At 36.7% G+C, this 22,324-nt stretch overlaps 1 protein-coding gene across 2 annotated transcripts in view; it reads right to left on the bottom strand.

The window, feature by feature from the left end:
- The window catches only part of LOC117416245 (metabotropic glutamate receptor 8), a 188,766-nt gene extending 167,053 nt beyond the window's left edge, over positions 1–21,713 (bottom strand). The window contains exons 1-2 of one of the 2 annotated variants that reach the window (XM_034027337.3): positions 21,595–21,713; positions 16,770–17,602 (exon numbers count right to left, since the gene is read on the bottom strand). In XM_034027337.3, the coding sequence (XP_033883228.2) occupies positions 16,770–17,279 (510 nt within the window). In that variant the 5' untranslated portion in view covers positions 17,280–17,602; positions 21,595–21,713. The remainder of the gene's footprint in view (positions 1–16,769; positions 17,603–21,594) is intronic. The other variant, XM_059027229.1, reaches the window with a different exon arrangement.
- Between the last annotated feature and the right edge of the window lie 611 nt (positions 21,714–22,324).

The following is a 22,324-nucleotide window of genomic DNA, read 5'->3' as shown; positions in this document are numbered from 1 at the left end:
TAAACAGACAGGCAATTATAATCCAGGTGCAATGTTGTTTCATGGTTGTATTTCGTAATCCAAATGCCTGATGGCAAACAACAGTAAATAATAACAATGTCAATGAGAAGCAATACAGCGGTGTGTATTGCTTATCTGTAATCCGCGGGTTGGCCCTGAAATAATAACAGTCCCGTTTTAATTCACCCACAAGTAACACACACACAAACACAAACACCAGTCCACAGTGCGTGCTCCACTGCTCGTGGTGAAAATACAGTACTTTAGTGTAAAGAAAGTGAAGTGTTGTCCAGGTTCGTGCTGGCCTTTTGCAACAGCTCCTGGATCGTGTTTCGCTGTCTAAATTATCACACAAGTATAATTCAGACACAACGATAAACAAACAAAACACTCACTCACAAACCAAAGGTCCTTCCAGGTTGTTCTCAAACCAAAACGAAGGAACAGATTACGTCGCTTCATCCCCTATTTGTACCATCACACATGACCCCTTGGTAAACGATTGTAGCCGCTCCTCCAATCCGCGGCTGCCACATAATTTCATTTCCGGGTCCATGAATTAGTGCACCGAAGCTCTGCCCCCTTTCTAAATGACTGACTTCCTTTTAACCCTGGGAATGAAGTGTCAGGCCAAACAGTCCAGAGTACTCTGTTCCCGTTACTTAGTGCCCTCACAGGTCGGGAGGGAGATTTACCACCAAGAATCATTGTCTTTCTGTCACAGACCCCTACTGCACAGGCTCCAGACTAGGCCAACAGCTGAACTCTGTCCTCCAGAGTTCGGTAGCTTGGCGACATTCTATTTCTAGGTTTTCCAGCTGAGAAGAGTGATTGGCTAGACTGCAGGAGTGGAGGACTTCAGACCTCCTGAAGTGGGCTGCAGTCAGGCAGAGTTTAGTTATGTTATACTTCATAAACATGATTTTTTTAGCAGTGCAACCCAGCATGTATTAGGGCACAAGAGTCCTGAAAATATTTTACTATTTACAAAATACCTGTTTCTTTTTTAAAATACTTTTCAGAGGCTATTTCTATTTGTTTCAAATATTTTTTAGAATGGAAAACTATTTTGTAAATAGTATTTTAAAATATATTTTTTTGTATACCAATTTGACTTTTAACGTCTCAATAAAAATATAACACCCAAGTGCAAGTATGTGTCTTTCATTAAGGGGGTGTTGGAAACACAAAAAGGATGAATTTCTACCCAGTCTGGAAGAAATAACTAGTTATTAACTGTGCTACTTTGATTAAAAAAAATATCCTATTACTGGGTAAAGTAGTAGCAATAGTTTGTTAAATATGAATGTAAATAGCAGAAGGTAAACACATGTAAGAGGTAAACACATACTGTAAACACATGTAAGAGGATTCAAATTGACATCGATAATTCCTGATAACGTAACAGTAGAAAATTCTGCAAAATCTTTGGAAAAGTGTTAACAAATATTGAACCGTGTCAGTGAGTCAACCTAAATAAAAAAATATATGCAGTATAGAATATGAATATGAATATTACATTATCATAGATTTTAGGATGACACGAGGGATTGTGGGATGATACAATAATTAATATACAGCTGTACATTAGTTCACCATTATGTATACCCTCTCAGCCAACCAGAGCGCAGGGATTATCCACGTTGCGTTCTTCTGTACTTATAGATTATGAAATCCCTGCAGACATCCATCCATCTGTGTGTCACACTTACATATTTGTATATATATGAAGAATCGCATACCGTAAGGCATAAACTTGGTATTACCATTATTTAGTTGAAGTTATTTAAGTTATTTACATTCGCCCGTCTGTATGTCACACATTTTATTTTAAATATATCTAGAGAATAGCTTATCAAATTGTGATTAAACATTGAATTGCTCATTTTTATTATTTACTAGTTCTACATAATGTTGATCTATGTCATGGTTATCATCTCTAATTTTGAATTTACAGCTATGGCAAGGGATAGTACTGCCACATACATGTTGACTGCGGCAGTACTGTCATTTTCACATCCTTATTATGGAAAACTAAAACATAAAATATTTACAAAAAACCCTATTTGCAAAATTGTATTTACTATTTTCTATTTCAAATACATTACCAGAAACATATTTTCTATTTATATTTGAAATAGATTTGCAGATGACTATTTCCTATGTTATATTTATGTTATATGGTATGTATGCACCTTGTCTTATTAACAGGATCCAGCTTCTCATTATTCAATTTGGCTGCCTGACAAGTCTTCTGGCATATTGTTTTTCATTGCCACCATTGTTCCACAACAGCTGATTTTTTATCTTCCAAATATTTAGTCTCATCAAAGATGTGGTGATTTGATTTTGGACAGGATCTGAACAAAATATCTGAGAGTGTTTTTTTTGGCAGTAGGATTCAATGAATGGCAGAAGTGAGCAGACCCCAGAAAAAACTTTCTTTGTTGGCAATATGTTAATACAGTGCAGCACGGGCCAGCCATTAGGAAGTCAGTGAATATCAGCTTGCTCGAGAGAGGTGATGAACAATCCCAAGGTTAGCACTGATTGGATAGACGCAGTTTTAAAAATGTGTTCAGCTTTCTAAAAAAAAAAAAGAAAGAAAACAGAAGACCATTCCTTTGGAGGTGCAAATGTGAAGCGTTGCTGAATGACATATTTGACATATCATCCCACATATATTATTATTATTATTATTATTATTATTATTATTATTATTATTATTATTAATAATAATAATAATAATAATAATAATAATAATAATAATAATAATAAGGCAATCTACCCAATAATGCTATTTATCCTACTGAATAAATCTGTACTTTTGATATATGATTGTATTTTATAAGTAAATTGTGTTTGTTTTTACAGCTTGCCTAACTTTGGGTAACACGTCATTAAATAAATAACTTTGTAATTATTTAAACCTTTTGTATATATCCAAAACAAAGCCCTACATGTATATGTGTGTGGGAGGTGGGAGGTGGGAGGTGGGAGGTGGGGGTGGGGCGGGCAGGGGGTTATAAGAGACAAGTTCATATTGTCATCAGAATGTTTTACCTGAGAAATCTGTTCAATAAAGTGTACAGTTCCACAGCAAGCTAGTAGTTTGAGTGCCGTGGTATGTACTAAAACATAATCTGCGATGAAAATTGCTACTTGCAGCTGCAGTTCATTTTCTAACTACACTGTGGCTGAAGTACATTTACACTTTTTATTTAATACATATATTTACAACAGAGTTTTGTGATCAGGTTAATGTTATATAATGTAATAAATGAAGTTCCATCCTCATAATTACAGATTGCGTGTAGCAAATGTTACCTACCAGGTAACCTGGTGCGGCTCAACCTCCACACCTCACCCTCTCTCAACAGGAGTCCCCCAAAGATCAGTCTTGGGTCCTCTCCTGTTCTCTCTCTACACCTGCTCCCTGGGCCCCTTCATCGCATCCTATGGTTTCTCATACCTTTTCTATGCTGAGGATGCTCAGATCTTCCTTTCCTTCCCCCTCTGACTCCACCATCCCCTCCCGTATCTCTACCTGTCTGCCTGCTATCTCCTCCTGGATGCACTCGCAACACCTCAAACTCAACCTCTCTAATTCTGACCTCCATTTCTTCCCCTCCTCATCTTCCCCCTCCTCTGATCTCTCTATCTCTATTCCTCTGGAATCTACCACGCTATCTCCCTCCTCCTCAGCCAAGAATCTTGGAGTAACCCTGGACCCCTGCCTCTCCTACTCCCAGCATCTCTCCACTCTAGCACGCAACTGCCGATTCTTCCTGAGCAATATGCTAAGAATCCGACCCTTCCTCACCAACTACTCGACGCAACTCCTCGTCCAGGCCCTGGTACTCTCCCGCCTAGACTACTGCAACTCCCACCTGGCCAGGCTCCCTGCGTCCGCCACCTGTCCACTTCAGCTCATCCAGAACTCCGCTGCTTGTCTGGTGTTCTCTCTGCCTCGCTTCTCCCACGCTACTCCACTGCTCCGCTCACTTCGCTGGCTCCCAATCACTGCTCGCATCCAGTTAAAGTCTCTTGTACTCGCCTATCGATGCCTTGACCAGTCTGCACCCAGCTACCTCCAGATCCACATCTCTCCCTACACCCCCAACCGACCTCTCCGCTCCGCCTGCACTAGAAGACTGGCTGTACCTCCTCTACGCTCCCCTGCCTCTAGAGCCCGCTCCTTCTCCACCCTCACTCCGCAGTGGTGGAATGACCTTCCTACGGATGTCAGGCCTGCCCAGTCCCTGACCACCTTCCGGGACCTCCTCAAGACACACCTCTTCAGACAACATATGTAAAACTCAACTCTTCCCTTCTGGACTATATAGCACTCTGCCTTTAATGCACTTTAACTTGCACTTATCTGCTCCCTATTTTACTGTATTAAATCCTACATTTAACCCAATCTGTAGTATCTTGTATTTCACTTACACTCGTATCTAAACCTCATGTAACTATCAACACTGTTATCTGCTCTTGAACTGTCCCGTACTGTGTTTTGTATTTGCTCTTATTAGGATGCAAGTCAATGTATTTTGTACCTTGCTCTTAATTGTACTGCAATTCTTGATATGTATTTTTTGTATACAACTGTAAATCTCCCTGGGTAGGATGTCTGCTAAGAAATTATTAATAATAATAATAATAATAATAATAATAATAATAATAATAATAATAATAATAATAATAATAAATACGTAACTAGGTGTAGGGAATGTACCTGTATTTTAAAGTTTATCCAAAGAAAGAAAAAGAAAGAAAGAAAATACAAATGTTGTTGCTTATCCCTTCCGCCTTTGTAGAAAGATTGTGTGTCATGACCTTTTTACATTAGTATAGACAGTACGCACAGCAGAATCCTGTACCTCATGCAGTGCATGCCTTTTAATTGACATATAGTCAATACTACTTTTGTGCTACAAGTGAAATAAAAAATGCATCTAATTAACACCTTGCATTGCCTTTCTAATGAAGTGCATGAAGATGAGAAGATATGAAGAGAATTATACATTCCTGATAGGGAGGCCCAAGTCATTTACTCAAGGGGCTTTTTTTGATGTTAGAAAGCTACTGGAGGAAAATGGGGGAGTGCAGTCTCCCTCCTTGTATAATAATGTGGTTCTACACTGGATGCGAGTGGATAATTTAGAATTGACAGGAGTGTATGGGTGTGACCGTCTGTGTAGCATGGCGGTGCAGTCAGTTCTGGCAGAGATGCTTCTTGAGCTGTGCGCAGCCTCCCTGGGCCAGCTGGGTCCAGCCAATCTGGACCTCTGGATCAGCTCAGTGCCGGGTGAGCCTACCTGCTCACTTAGTCATCTATAAACACGTCTCCAGTTACACATCCCAGCTGCACACATCCATGCAAGAACCAGTGACAGGGTCCTCCCTGTCACATACCCCCCCCTTCCGAATGGCACAACTGGTACATTCGATTTTCTTCAGCTGGTTCCTCTTCTGATTGGGGGGGTCAGCAGGTGATAGGAGGTCCAGACATGATGGTGGGGAGTCTGGAAGTATGGGCCGAGGGAATTGACACATAGGCACTGAATTGGAGTGCAGTGGTTGTGGTCAGGGATGTGGTGGAGCTGGTCTCCTTGACTCCTCCACCATAGAAACCCGGTCCTTCCTTTCTCAGTCTCGGGAATGGCAGTTCCTCCTCCTCAGGCTGTCAGACGGCAGCTTCTCCACCTCCTCAGGCTGTCGGGATGGTAGCTCATCCTTCTTTGGCCCTCGGGACGGCAGCTACTCCTTCTTGGACCATAGCTCCTCCGCTGGCTCTTCAGACAGGCAAGCAGCTACTCCTACTATATTTATTTATTTATTTATTTATTTTTATTTTTTTTTTTTTTTTTTTGGGGGGGGGGGCTTTTTGCAGGGTATAATTTTTATAACTGATGGATACAAGTCCTGTTCTGAGAAACTAAATTGTGCATGTATTAGTGAAAATAGCAAGAAGATATAATTAATACAGCGACATAAACAAGACAGTATAATCACTACCCTTAGGTCTAAAACTGTCTTTCTCGGGTGGTAGATTACAGAGAAATGAACACACATCTCTGTATTAATGCAATTCATGATCCTTTCAGTATTGTAGTGTGCTTTATTATTTCTTTCCCACACCCTGCAGAGTTACCAAATGGTATTGCTCAGTTTATAGAAGAGGATTATAAAGTTAAGTTTTATCATCTGTTCCCAGTGGTAATGATGACAAAATCAATTACCTTTTTCAATCTGACCTTATACATTTAATTCTCAGGGCAAAGCATTGTGTTAATGTAAATTCAATTCTGCATCTCCAAATTTCCATTCAGCCATAGAAAAATGTACTGAAACCTAAATATATTATAATTTTTCTCCTCACTACTATTAGCTGTAGTAAGATCTTTTTGTTATATTGATATCATTTTACAGCAATAGTGTATATAATGAACGAACAACAATATGGCTACCAATGCAGTTACTGCCAATACAATTATTGTTGTATAAAAACAAAATAATTGTCTTTTTACTGTAAAAGGCAACAACAACAACCAACAAAATAAACAGTACTCTTTGGGTCTACAGTCAAGATCATGTACACTGCTGTGCAAAAGTCTTAGACATGTTACATTTTTCTACTCCGATGCATTATGAGCTTCAACAATTTACTCAAAGTCTCCACTAGTGTTTTCTACTATTATAACAACCTTGACTTGCAAAAAGAAGGTAAAACATTGAGTGAAATAGCTCACATCACTTGATTTTCAAGGTGTGGTATCCAAAGCATAATCAACAAGTACAAATAAACATCATCTGTAATTGACAAACCCAAGGATGAGCAATACTTGAAGATAATATCCTTAAGGAATAGAAAGAAGACAAGCATTGAATTGACAACAGAACTGGCAGAAGGCACAGGTGTCGTTGTCCATCAAATCAACAGTAAGAACATAAGAACATAAGAAAGTTTACAAACGACAGGAGGCCATTTAGCCCATCTTGCTCGTTTGGTTGTTAGTAGCTTATTGATCCCAGAATCTCATCAAGCAGCTTCTTGAAGGATCCCAGGGTGTCAGCTTCAACAACATTAATGGGGAGTTGGTTCCAGACCCTCACAATTCTCTGTGTAAAAAGTGCCTGCTATTTTCTATTCTGAATGCCCCTTTATCTAATCTCAATTTGTGACCACTGGTCCTTGTTTCTTTTTTCAAGTCAAAAAAGTCCCCTGGGTCGACATTGTCTATACCTTTTAGGATTTTGAATGCTAAACTCTTGAAATCAGGACTTTAAAGGATGTGTTGCAGTAAGAATACCTCTGTTAAGAAAGGGGAATAAGACTAAAAGGCTAAAATATGCACAAGAACACCGAAATTGGATTATGGAACAATGGTCAAAGATGCTTTGGACTGTTGATGGATAGACAACGACATCTGCCAGTTTTGTTGTCAATTCAACGCTTGTCTATTTTCTATTCCTTAAGGATATTATCTTCAATTATTGCTCATCCTTGTCAGACAGCTTTTTGGGTCCTGGGTTTGTCAATTACAGATGATGTTTCTCTGTACTTGTTGATTGCTTCGGATACCACACCTTAAAAATCGAGTGATGTGAGCTACTTCACTCAATGTTTTTCCTTCTTTATGCAAGTCAAGGTTGTTATAATAGTAGAAAACACTAGTGGAGGCTTTGAGTAAATTGTTGATGCTCATAATGCATCAGAATAGAAAAATGCAACATGTCTAAGACTTTTGCACAACAGTGTATATTAAAATATCACAAAACCACTTTTATTATCTTTTCCCCATTTCTCAAAGTGTGCCTTGCCCTACGCAAGCCCCTATTAATAAACTGTATTCTTCCCTTCCAGAGTCCCTGTGTTCTTCAGTTCAGGCACACTAAGTTATCGACATTATCAACACTGGTAATTGCATTTACCAAAGTCCTGCTGTCATTATATCTGGTCTCCTTAGAGCTTTCTTTCTTTCACTGGCATCTGTGCTACATTTGGTTTTGGAAACAGAAATACAGGTACTGGCAGCTGTCCTTCTGGAATGTCTACAGGTTGCTTTTCTATAGGTGCAGACATTTAATTTCTACAGGACAAACATTAGACTGACAGGGATGAGAACTGAAGGGGGAGAGAACAGAATTAAAGAGCAGAGCCAGGGAAAAACAACCCCCATCATCAGTTACAGATGCCTGCCTTCATTAGATCATTTTAGAAGCCAGTGATAGTAGGAACCACTTCTTTAGGGGTATTTTTTAGGATAATCACAGAAAGGAGTGATGCAACAGTTAAAGTAACTTAGATATCACTAATGGATGTTGGATTCCCACGATATATCTGTGAATGCCTCTTTATATAAGCATTGATTTATCTATCTTCAAATACAGCTCAGCATCACAAGAGCCAGCAGCATTGTGCATTGTCAAAGCTACTTCTATCCTGGCAAAGGGCTGAACCCGCAACCTCCAATTGTGTAGTCTCTGCCAGGCAATAACACATCTTATTCAAGTTCTATATTTGTGAAGTTTTAATAGAAGGCCTGTTTCAGTGTGTTGCAGTGTAATATTTAGCCTCACAGAAGGTAAAATAAAAACACATCTTCAGAATCGTTTTCCCCCACTCTCTTTGGTTTCAGGATAGTGGAAATACCCAAGAAGACGGAATATCCTGATTTGCCTATGCAACCACATGGTTTTCTGGCAAAGGAATTATAAGGCAGTCACACAGATATACAAGCAAGAAGAGACTGTCAGCAATATACCTACAAATGACCCGAGTTATGATGGTATTAAATAACTCTGAGGAGGATGTAAGATTTTTTTAATTGAGAATAAGAGGAGTTGATTTTAGCAGGAGTTCCCCAACAATCTGGCAAAATAAGCATTAAAACATAGGAAGTGCTGATAACCATGTATAGCACCACAGTAGGTTTCAGCAGCACTCATTAAAACAATTTATTTTTGATCAGTACAGTCCATTATACTGTGCAAAAGGGACCACATTTTAAAAAAGGATTTAGCAATTTGCATAAGCTTTTACTACAGCACTCAGAAATCATATGTAGTGCCCGCCCACGTACCCAATTTAACCATGGGTCGTATACACTAATATAGTTGACTACGCCACCCTTACTAGATGTTATAATTATAGAAGGGAAATTAAACCCAATCAAAGATCAAACCCCCACACAGATCCCCACACAAATCAAAGACATACATATATGCAGTTCAAAATGCTCCAATGGAGCAGTTTATTAAAATACAATAAATGATTAGAAAAAGTTCAAAATGTTTATTGTGCAATTCAAGTAAACCACAGCAATTCAGATCATTTATTAGATATTAAGACAACTCGAGACAGTAGTTGTACACAATTGATACTATCCAACAGTAGAAAGAAGACACTAGGTTGGTGTAATAGTATACAAAATATCCAATATCATGTAGGGTTTTATAATTATTCCCTTAAAACACCGACAAGGACTATGTAGCAAAGGTGCAAGGACTATATCAATGATCTTATTTAAATGCACACACTTTAATATAACACAGCAAAATCTCAATGTGCAATAAAGAGCAAAATGCAATTAGTGCATAGCAGTATTGACAGCTCAATAGCTAAATATTCAGATACACCAAATTAATATCCTAATACAAAGGAATCTCAAGGTTTGAGTCGTGTATAACAATAATAGCAGCTTAACATAGATAGTTTAACACATACTAGTCGGAGTAGTAAAGCAGCATAGAAAAACAGTCCTTAGCGCCAATACTAGAAACACTTAATATAGCATTAACATTGTGTCAAAACACGATATCAAGTGAAAAAATAAATGTAAATCTCTATAAAGTGAAAACATCAAAGTAAATCTCTAGAAGGTGAAAAAATAACTGGAAGTGTCTGTAAAGTGAAAACAGCAATTGGTGCTCGCTCGGGCATACAAAACAGATATGTCGACAGCACACCACACAGCCTTGCCCAACTTCCAGAATGTTCCTGGAATACCATTTGTTTAAATATTTCCTTAACCTAATCTTATTTACATTGGAATTAGAAACACCCACTGTGTCCTTTGCAATAACGCAACGGTAACCTGGAGTTTAAAGGCATGAGTCCGACCCCAATGAAGAGCTTTAAGAACCCAACAACCTCAGCAAAATCATTACTAACACCATAGTTTAAAGCTATTCACCGAGTTTAACCATACAATACACAACAGTAATTATTTTGTTTTAACTCAGAGGGGGTGCCACCTCAAAGGCTGCCTAGGGTACTTGTTAAGCTAACACTGGCCCTGCCCTTCTGTGACGTTCAGTTTATGTACATACTCCTGGTGTTGCAGATGTTCCCAGAGCCTTTTTCAGTTCATATAACCTGCTTGCAGAACATGCAGAAATCTAATTGTGTATTAAAGAAATAGGGCTGTGATTATTGATCCATAGCTTTCCTGAAAAATTTAAGTATTTGAAGTAAGATTCCTTTTTTACCCTCTAATGCAGGCTCGTATTGGAAGTACAAAATAATGAAACCAACAGCACTTAAGTCACTTAAACCTATTTTTGTTTTTACATTAAAACCTACAATATACATTTCAGTGTGTCAGTACAAATGGGATCAGAGTGTTTGGTCCTTTTCCATATTCAGACTTGCGGACCGTTCTTAATTGCTTTGAAAATCAATTTCTGTCAGCCAGTACAAAATCTTCAGATAATAACAGCAACTAACAAATTCAGAGACAAGTCAACAAACTTATATGCTGCATCTCAACTAGATTGCCTATGACAGGTTAATTAAAATACAGTATCAAACTTGCCCTTGTCAACAGGATCTCTCTACGCCTTTAAACTGATTTTAATTGATGACATGGTCTATATAAATAATTACTAAAATGACATTGAATTGCATTTCCCATTCAGTAGCTGAACATAAGGCAGCACAATATATAATCTCTGCATTAATAAAGCATTAATTAACTTCTCCTTTTTTGCTAGCAACTGTGTTACAGCAGTTACATTGGTAAATAGGAGACTTCCCAAAGGGGGTTGCCTGTGACCTTGTATTGATTAAGACTGCAGTGGAATGTTATTTGCAATCTCATTGCATAACAGAAATCAGAAGGTAGCTGTGATGCTTTTACAAGAAGAATTGCTGGCATTTGAGAAAAATCACTTTTTCTACCCTTCCTCTTACAATCGCCTTTTACTGCTAATGTCTATCCTAGAGACTTTAAATACTGTATCAGTCTGTCACCCCAAACAGACAATAAAAAAAAAATTACAAGGTGACCATGCATTAAATGGGTTTTTAAAATACTACAATGATCATTGCATCTCTCATTACTTCGATAGCTCTGCAGCTAGTTTCAGTTATGAATAATTTAACAGGGTAATACAACTTCCAAAAGGACACAGTATTAAAAATACATATGGGCAAGGCAGTTCGAAATGTTCTACCTTTCAGTTAAAACACTATATTAAGCACATGAAAGGTAGGGAATCCCCTGTGCCCTGATTTTCATGAATGATTGAGGATTTAGTGTTAGAATACTGATAATTAATTTTTTACTAAAAGTGGGTTACTTGTCCATATTAAGCTAAAGTATATTTTGATAAAATATCTTGAAAGAGCTTCAATGCTTAGGAGTGAAGGCTATTGATATAATGTTGACCAGGCCCTATTTAAAGGACAAACTTCTAACTATGGGGTGATTCTAACTGCAGCATGTCAATTTTCAAGGATGTCCTGTAAGGGTTGAAAACTAAAATAAACATCACATAGCCAAGTCAAATGTGTGAACTTATACTGAAGAACATACCCCGGTCTTTCTCATAATTGTGCCAACATGGTATATATTGTAGCTGCAGACAGTATATCATTTGGAGAAAACAAAAACAAATTCAAAAGCATTCCTCTCTCGTAAATATTTCAATGAAACTGTGCTGTATTAGAACATAATCTGATTTAGTACTGAAGAATTTAATGCAAGAAACCAGTTTGTTCACATAACCCATATATTCTTCTTCCCCAAAGATCTTGGAAAGATGCATTGTGTGTTAAAATGTATTTGGCTGGGAAAATATTTTATGAATCAGTAACCACGGATGCTCTTGCTAAAATCTCACAGTAACGTTCTAATTATAAATGTCTTCTTGTATGACTCCTCTCTCTGTTAAAGATGTAGAACGAAGATACCTTATTATTGTTTCGAAACTCGATGTAAAGTAAAAGTGAAGTAATTTTCACCTGTAAACCATGTTTGGTTAATTATATTCCATTCTTGTATAAACGTATTAATTATTTTCCATTCTTGTATAAAAGCATGAATTTAATAAGAACAATTAAAATTACATTTGCAATCTTAAATTATTAAATAAAGAGGCAATGCAAAATGTATCCCAGACACATATGATGCAAATTGGTGTGCATCTGTTTGCTAATTCTGCTTTTACTCTAATTGTTTAAGTGAAGTATGTAATCAATCTCAGTTATTAGCATACAACATAGATCTTTTCCTCACTGCTTTGATGCTGTTCCTGTTCGACTGTGAACTTTGAAATTTGACTTATGTGCCTTAACAGATTTGATATTGAAATAGCTTGACCTTCAGTAATTAACAATGGTATTTGGTAACCTTGGCCTCATATTCAATAACCAAGGGTATGCTACAAGGACTCCAAACCACTATGTATTGTATAATTTCTTTAACCATTTCAGTGAGTTTATTTGTGGTTCTGCACATTCAGTAGTACCTACAGCTATGGCCCAAGGTTTTGCATCATCTACAATTTTAGGATTGAGACATCATTTAACAAAAAGAAAACTATATGAACATAATTTGATGATGTAATCAAAGAAACTACAAACTGCCGCAAAAGTCTACCGGAAGCCATAATAGTAATACTGTATTTAATGCTAGATTTCAAAATGTCACATTTTTCAATTTTGTTAGTTTTTTGTTAAGTATATGGAAAACTACAAAGCGGTATGTGATTTAATATGTTAACATAACATTATTCAGCAGGTTTCATTCAACTTTATGAAGCAAAATGAGTTAATTCTATAGGGTGATGCAAAACTATTGGTCATAGCTGTAAGTACACAGCAGGGAGTGGCTACAACCCCTTTAGAGGTTCTGACATGTGATACCTAATGCATTATTACATGACACTGAATCCTTTTCCCCTTGAAGAAACTGAGGCAACAAAGAACCAACTGCCCCTTAGAAATAACATATGTTTCCAGTTGCAGTACAGAAAAGAGCAGCCAGAGTAATTTTTGTGGGCTGTGTGAAGCTGTCAGGGGTTGTAATTGTGAGTTAATTTACAGGTTGCCAACAGTCAGAGTCAGCTTCCCAGGCTGGTATTGGCATTACAAAGAAGTCCTTGACAATGAGGTGTCGTTTTAAGTTTACCGCTCTCCATTCTGCATTGTATCTGTTCTTACATCTCTTCAGGTCAAACCAATAATGGCCTCAACAATAATTCATGTTTTTTCCCCTTACTAAATGCCGCTACACACCAGACATGATGATTTTTTTCAATGGACGACAAGATACTTTTATAGCAACTTGATCATACACACCTGAAGTGACACAGACGCAATGTGACAGATTTGAAAACTGCCAGATCTATAAAACTATTAAAAATTGCTATTGACAAAACTCTGATCAAGATTGGTACATATTGGTTTAAAAGGCGTGTCATATGCAGACAGGCCAAAATAATTGAATCTATTCAGTCTTGAACAAAGAAAACTACGCTGCAATCTGATTCAAGCATTCAAAATTCTAAAAGGTATTCACAATATTGACCCAGGGGACTTTTTCGACCTGAAAAAAGAAACAAGGGCCAGGGGTCACAAATGGAGATTAGATAACAGGGCATTCAGAACAGAAAATAGGAGGCACTTTTTTACACAGAATTGTGGGAGTCTGGAACCAACCCCAGTAATGCTGTTGAAGCTGACATCCTGGGATCCTTCAAGAAGCTGCTTGTTGAGATTCTGGGATCAATGAGCTACTAATAACTAAACAAACAAGATGGGCTGAATGGCCTCTGCTCGTTTGTAACCTTTCTTATGTTCTTATATTTGCTAACATTATGTGGAAATTATAATTGTCTTCTCCAACGGTATTAAAATATATGTGGCAATAAATCATAAATACCAGGCTTATCCAGTTCTTTCAAAATGGACTCCCATATATTATATTTCATCTCTATATCTTTATAATTGTGATGATCATAAAGCTGTGGGTATTTTTCCACATCAAGTATTATTTTTTCCTCTGTCATTTTGGATGTCGCTTCACACCGTGCATTGAAGCTTTTCTCTTATTGCTCAATTCCCTAGTTGTCCCGTGACAAAATCCTGAAAAATAGGATTCAATTCTATTTATTTTGTGTTGCTCACAAGTTGCCTGCCATGTCATCTGTGATGCGTCTGGTGTGTAGCGGCCTTTACTCAAACCCACTTGGGTGATAAAGCTTTTTTTCATGTGTTTTATTAACTCATCCCTCATTACATGTTTATGATTTTGATGCTCAATTGTATTCGATTATATTTTCAGTTATCATTTATGGGTTTTTTTTTCAAACATTTTTTCATGGAATTATTTGTATCTTAATATGTACAATAATGATCATTTAAAAAAATACAGTAATAATTAAGCAAACAGATGAATTTAGAAAAAATATTTTTCAAAAGAATCTATTTCAGTCTGGTTATATTTCATATCAATCTGTTATACTGCATTTAAATCATGCTGTGCCATGTTGTATTTCTACAAAACATACATTAACATGATGATGTTTATTTAACAGTGGAGCTGTCCCTTTTAGCTGTTGACTTTAAAATTGAAATGCAGAGATCTCCAGAAGTGTGACTTGTGTAAAACACAGGATTTTTTCCATTATTTTATGAAACAATCCAAACACATTAGGAATGCACCAGAGAATGTGATTTCTTCATCATTGTCTGTGTTTCAATATCACTGCCACAGTGAGAAGTGCAGCAAAGCCTATTAAGTGAGAACCAACAAAAATACATTGTTTACCCCTTTTTTGTGTCACTAAGCCATGGCTGCAGAATTTTTGCATATTAACATTCTAGTACCCCTTAATAGAACATCCTCCTCCTCTTCAAGCATGAGCATGCTATTCAGTGGAGCCCTGTATAAATACATTGGGACACCATAAGGTTGTACATTCTCTAGGTATGAGGAATGGCTAGAGAAAGACTGCCAATAATGATTGCCCAGACTGGTACTGCACCAAGGGCTGTACCAGACATAGCAGTAACCGTAGCAGAAGTATATTTCTAGGGAGGAAAATACAAGGATGTATTGGTAGTATTTGTGACAGCGTTGTATTTGTGAGACAGAGAAACTGAAGGCTGTTTTAACAGCAACAGATCTAAGCAGCAGTATAACTAAACAGCAGAGGATCTCAATACGTTAACCTACATTTGAAACCTGATTTGTTGTACACCTTTTAGTAATGTTATTAAGTGGATAAATAAATAAAACCTGGTGGGAAACCCCAGCTAGATTAATAGACTGGTGGTATTTAGACCCCAAAAACAAATATTACAGTTGAAACAAAAACACATTGGAAATATGAAAAAACACCAAGTTATTAAAAGTGCCCAGCCATTTAAAGAAGAGATATCTAAAACACAAGCCAAGTTAGTAGAAACAATTGGGGCAACCTTGACCCCCACCGCTTTGACAGTTGTGCCTATTTGCTTGGTGCTGGCCAAGGTTGCCCCAATAGTTTCTTGAAACTTAGCTTGTGTTTTTGATATCTCCACTTTAAATGGCTGGGCACTTTTGATAACTTGCAATTTTTTCACATTTCCAATGTGTTTTTGTTTCAGATATCACTTCAATTTTCACTTAATGGATAATGACACACACATTACGGGAATAGCAGAAGTGTTCAGCCTATATTGAGGCAATGCATTGCTGTTTGGATAGGGTAAATGTAAATAGTAGCCTAGTCTGTTGAAAGGGTTAAGATGTGAATCTGTGTAGCGTAGCAGTTATGTAGTTGGAGTGAAAGTATGACTAGTTAGGGTTCACATCCTGCCTTTTATATATATCCACAGTCCAGAGAATTCTAAGCTGGCTGACTTCATCTTTCAAAATACTGCTTGTCTCAACTAATTGTGTAGAACTGACAGTAACACAACACGCTTGCAAACTGAAGATTGTAGTTTCCTCAAATCCCATGCATGCCAGACCTATTTTAAAATATCAATAAATTGTTTAATATAAATGATACAGATGTCAAAATAAATGTGTTCCCTAGTATATTTCCATGCTGACAAAACAATTTAATTGTCTTTAAACTCTGATGTCCTGTAATATACATATGCATGGATAAAAGTGCCTGGGGTCTGCAAAAATCTGCAAAAGATGGTGACTTATTTCTCTTACTGTATGACAAGTATTGACTTGTTTTTCTACATTTCATCTACGAGTGTTGGGAACTACAAATTAAAAGTGAAATGATGCTTTTTTGCTGATTTACTTTTGCTGCACCAATACCAATACTGGCAGTTCTCGTGCTTCACTGATAACTTGGCTCGAGGAACTACCGTTCCTTTTAATATCTTTAAAAAGGGCTTATAGATAATGATTTTTTCAAATTTCCCTTTTTAATTGACAGCTATTCCAAGATCGTATTATCAGTAATAGGAAACCTATGCTTTTATTTCTATACCCCACGCACAGAACATATTCAGAAAAGCAAGATCTTACCTTAAAAAGTCTTAGAATATTGGCAACCATGATTGACACTGAACTTGCAGCAGCACCGATTACTCCAACGATCTTGTCAGGCTTGGCGAAGATAGGAGGGTCCCCATTGGCACACCTTACGTCTGATGCATCTTTCTCAATAAGAGCTTGCACAAATGTCAAAGACTGCTCCAAGGCATAAGTGTCCCTGGAACAAGTGTCAAGGACCCGGGCACCCAGCGTGACATTAGGAAGGAGGTCAGGATCCTTATTGATCTGGTCTATGGCATAAAGCATAGCTTCCAGTCTATGGATCCCTTTTTCCTTCTTCAAATCCCCACAAGGCACGCCTCGATCTCCTCTAGAATGAACAGGGAAAAGTCCTCCCAAAATGATATCACCTTCCAAGCGGATGGAGTGGGCATGTTCCTGGGCTTCTGTTTTTTGCATGGAGGTGAGCAACCAGCAGCATTTGGCAGTGAGTAGAAAGAAGCATTGGCAGGAAAAAGATCTCTTCCTTTCCCTCACCATGTTTTCTTAAGATACAGCAACCGTCAAAGTAGTGAAGGTTCTTCTGGTTAGAGGAGTAGACAGACCATCTGAAGGTGTACAACATGAACGCGACCATCAGTCCCCACCCAGTGTCAGTTTAGAGCCATGCAGCGGGTCGACAAATCAATGCTGTTCAAAGAAGGATGACTGTCGATTTTTATAACATCTCTGCCACATGTGCCTTGCATTTGAAAAATGAAAGTTTGGGGGTGCCAAAGGACCTCTGAAGTGCAATGCAGCTGCTGAGTCTCAGTATGATTTTGAAGGCATTATATTCCTAATTTTCATCTGCTCTCAGTGTCCTGCAAAAGATGCATCAATAAAAACAGCTTTAGTATCTAGTCCAATGACTATTAATGCGTTTTTAACTTCATAGCATATTGTCTTATTTTCTCCTTTAACACATACACACCCACCCACCCACACACACAGTTTAATGCATTGGAAATTCCAAGATACATCATTACAAGTGTCTAGATATGTGATATGCATTGTAACATCATGGTCTATCCAACACCTAGATGATTTTTCTAAACTACTTCAAAATGCTGCAAAAGTATAATAATGTGTATGCATGGAAGTCTTGATATTTTTGTACAAATATCCATACATATATATTGGAAGGCTCTATGTTTGTGTGACTATTATTAGCATAAACTGTTAATAATAGAGAATATGATTAACACTGAAAGTGTTTTGTTTTTCCTCACTGAAATCCAGGAGACTGGATTAAGGAAGAGTGAAAACTGAAACACCCATTCTCTTTGGAGAGTTTACTACAACTAAGAAACAGGACATCACACATAAAAAAGAAAGTCTGCTGATGGATCAATCTTTTTTCATTCAAGACCCACAAGATATACTGTCATGCAAGATACTGCATATGGTTCTAGCTAATTATAATTTAATTCAAGCACAAATCTTGAAATTGTGAGCTTCCTAACCACCCAAAGGCACTACTAAGTTGTAGTCTCCTAAAGATCAACCTTATTCGGTCCTAGTGCTGACCTACTTAGAGCTGTGTTGCACCTTTCACTCTGATCTTTCTGAATAAAGACGTTATTTTCCATCAAGGGCATAAATACAAGCAGCATTGCAATAGCACTAGATGTGTGGTGCCATGTCTAGCACAATTGCGGGTTTTGTTAGCACTAAACGGTTGCTTCTTATTTTTTAATTGTTTTATTTCTTGATGAGTAATAACATCTGCCATTTGGCCCTTTTGCAAGATGCTATGAATAGGCATCCTAATATTTTACTGACCATTATTCATTGTCTGCAGAAATGACAAACAAGGGCCATCAATTGAGGAAACACATATGAGGATAATAATGTTGTTTTTAGTGTCTCCTGTCTTCAGTTTCATTAAGGGCTTTTGTTGTAATGTCCCATGACATCACTCTTTCAAATGCAATATTGACATGCATTCTGCACTGTTTGCCAACCTTAAATTATTTCACATGCTGTATTGTTCCTAAACATCCTAGAAATAGACTGAACAAAACAATGTATACAGTATTTATATTTCTGGTAACTAAAACACTAGTAACATTAGGGGAATGGTTTAATTATGCACTCTAAGAAAAAAGAATGCTTGAATGTAATGGAACCACCTTGTTACTTTTGACTTGCAGAAAGAAAAACAGGTAACAGTTTTTCTTTACCATTTGACATTAACAGTGTATATGTTACATGGGATCAAGCCCTAAAATCTCTAGTCAACCATTGAATTTCTTTGAAGCAGGAGTTCTTCAAAGCTGACAGCTGCATACAAGAGAAAACACAGTTCCTCTACAATGACTATTTAAAACTATGAAAGCCTTCTGCTACATAAAGTGCTATTGTGAACATAATAAAACAGACAATTGGTCTTATACTAAATTAACTAAGCCTGTTCAGCACTGCTCTATTTCAGAATTGTTATGTGTTATTTATTTCAAATTCAAAACCTCATAATGAGAACAACTCAGGCTTAGCCACATTATTGGTGATACCAGTTTAAATGCCTTGCAATTGATTGCATTTAAAAGTTCCTCGGGCACCATATCTCAGAATTTTGATGGCAATGTCTAACATGGTTAAATATTCATATATCTTAATCCCTGTTTTACAACAATATGATCAGTTGATATTAAGATTTATTACGTTTTAGAATTTAAGATTCAAAATCCAATGCAATTTTTAAACTGTTCAACGTCTCTTTGGTGTTGTTGGTAAAACATTATGAAAATGTATTGACTACATAATGCAGTGCGGTAATAATACTATCTGTGATCTGGCCCATCAAATGCAGGAATCTTACCAAAAAGAGTATTAAGAGAAGTATCGGTCCAATTTCAACTTCATAGGAATATAACGCTTCCCCAGAGCTATGGCAATAGGGATGCGATGTAATCGTCTGGACATTATAATTTGCTCAATAAAAAAGCAATGCAGTTGTAGCCATTTTATTCTATTCTCTCAAGAATAGTGCATATTATTTCAGGTTACCTAGCATAGCTGATACTAGAATCATTGGTTTATCGGCATTTAGAATATTATACACATTTTTCTTGGTTGTCGACGGATTAATTTCTAACCATGTGCTGAATCGAAACGTAATGTCGGTTTGTTTTAAGTTAATCATGTTCAATATTGTATACAAATCTTTGCCATATTTTTTACCAACTGTACAGGCTTATTTGCGAGTATGACCACTTTATGGAAATTACATATCGGATAGCTAAATAAATTGTGACTACTAACTGTCACCCAATAATACGTCCAAGAAATAATATCATATCGATAAAACGCTAGAAATAAATCCAAAGAAAACAAAAAGGAGGAACACAGTAGGCTACGAAAAAGATGTAACCTACACCCTTCGCAAAAAAAAACAAAAAAACAATTACATTGTAAAGAAGCACTCTCCAATCTTCTTTTTAATTACACCATCCGGTATGTGTCAAACACGAAGCATCTTCTGGCGATTCTATTACATTTTCTCCAACTGTACAATCCTCTAGGGATCGTCACGCTATTTTGTGGAACAGATAGCTTTTGTAGCCCTGTTGCTAGAAGAATGTGTCATTTTAATCCTAATCTATACTCAAACTGTTAATTGTTACTGAGAATCTGACATAATTAATCATGCTGATATGGATCATGTCAGACTAAAAACATAATCGCAAACAAATCCTTTGGGGACTATAAAACATGTTCTTAAAAAAAATCATATTAAATAAATCATAGTAATTCTTCAATAAAATGAAATCGATAAACTATTACAGTGCATCAACCGTTCATTTTAAACTATTTTTCAATCCTGTACACAATTTGAATATATCACAGAAATTAGTGATGGCGAATGGTAGCCAACCCTTAAGTAAAATGTGAAGAGAAAGGTGGACGGGCAGTTGGCTACACTTCAGAATTTACAAAGGCTTCTATCTTTTTGTGTCCCCGCAAACAATCACAAAGGTTTTTTTTTTGTTTTTTTTTTGTTTTTTTTTTAATGAAACACGTTTCAGTTCGCTTTAGGTAATGCTTTTTTAAACCAAGTAGCATTTGTGACGTTATTTGATACTGAAATTGAATTAGTCATACATTCAGAATCATCTTTTTAGTTTAAGATGCATACAAATCATGGTATTTTTATACTTTAGCATAAAACAACTATGCATGTGTTCAATAGAGCATAAAGTCATATTACATATTAAAGTATTAGTAAGTGTAGTACAGTACTTTATGGAGCAAAAGTTTAGATTGTTTTGATGTTCGGTCTTTTTTTCCCCAAGCATACTGAATTATTAGAGCTGCATTAGGAAGTTCAGTTGAAAATATACTGCACTGCAAGGAACATATCAATAAATACAAATAAGAAAATTCACACTTACTTCGGTGTATTCTAATTTTCCCGGGAAATTCAGCGTGTTGGTATACAGTTTGTTCAAATGCCCACAACATACAGCACTTTAATTGAACCAGTAATCGTAATACTGTCAACCTACCCATTGGTAGATTGTTCAGTCTTACTCAGTAGTAGTTTTCAAGGCTTTCAAATCCAAACCAAAACCAAAATATAAACCAATTCCGTTCAAGATAAAATACATGACGTTCTTGTTCACATACCATCTTGTTCACGTATCATTTAGAAGTATGGGATAAAAGATTATAGCACATTGTCACACTCAGCAGATTGTCTCATCTTGTCTATGCCCAGAATAAAGTCGGAACACTTGATGTAGAAATCACACCCAAGCTTCCAATATGACTTTATAAAATAATACTCAAAATAACTTATATCAGTACCTACCTGCTGTTCTGCATTTTACTCCCGTTTCCTCTTGCTCTTTTCAGCCCGCTTGAAGCTGCATTAATAACTGTTCTTGGTGCTGAAAGGGACAGCGAATCAAGAAAGCAGGAGCGCGCCTCCAAATGAATAGCAAAATACTCCCACTGGCAGTGAGTGGTCTTCTCAACTCGCATTCTAATCGTCATCAGAAGCTTAGTATCCGCCGTTCAATCAATCCACAGGCAATGAGGGTTTCTGTCTCAGATTGTTTTTTACATGTTGTTTTGCGTTAATACGGAATACATAATACGATTGTAGCACATGCATATTATATCTACACATACTATTGAGTATCATTGACATGGACACAACATATTCGCATTTCGGTGAACTAACCCCTTGCATTAATTCAAACACTTAAGCATAATCATTAGTGATAGAAAGGGCACAAACAATATTCTGAAAAAAAAATTGAAATACTGAAATTATAGAAACGTGTAGATTCTAGATAAAAAAAAAAAAAACATTATACTTCTAATATGTATGTTTTATGTTTAAATGCATTGACAATTGAAGTTTGTTTTTCATTACTGTCTATATATATATATATATATATATATATATATATATATATATATATATATATATATATATATTAAACTCCGTGTCCTCCGTCAGCAGACCTCTACTTGAGACACCACATCCGCATAAATATTTTAGTATATTGAATTGAATGAATCACAGATAACTA

This window comes from Acipenser ruthenus, chromosome 7 (genome assembly GCF_902713425.1).
Source record: "Acipenser ruthenus chromosome 7, fAciRut3.2 maternal haplotype, whole genome shotgun sequence".
Lineage (NCBI taxonomy): Eukaryota > Metazoa > Chordata > Actinopteri > Acipenseriformes > Acipenseridae > Acipenser > Acipenser ruthenus.
Note: the sequence above shows the minus strand (reverse complement) of the source record. Positions and strands in the feature narration are given on the sequence as shown.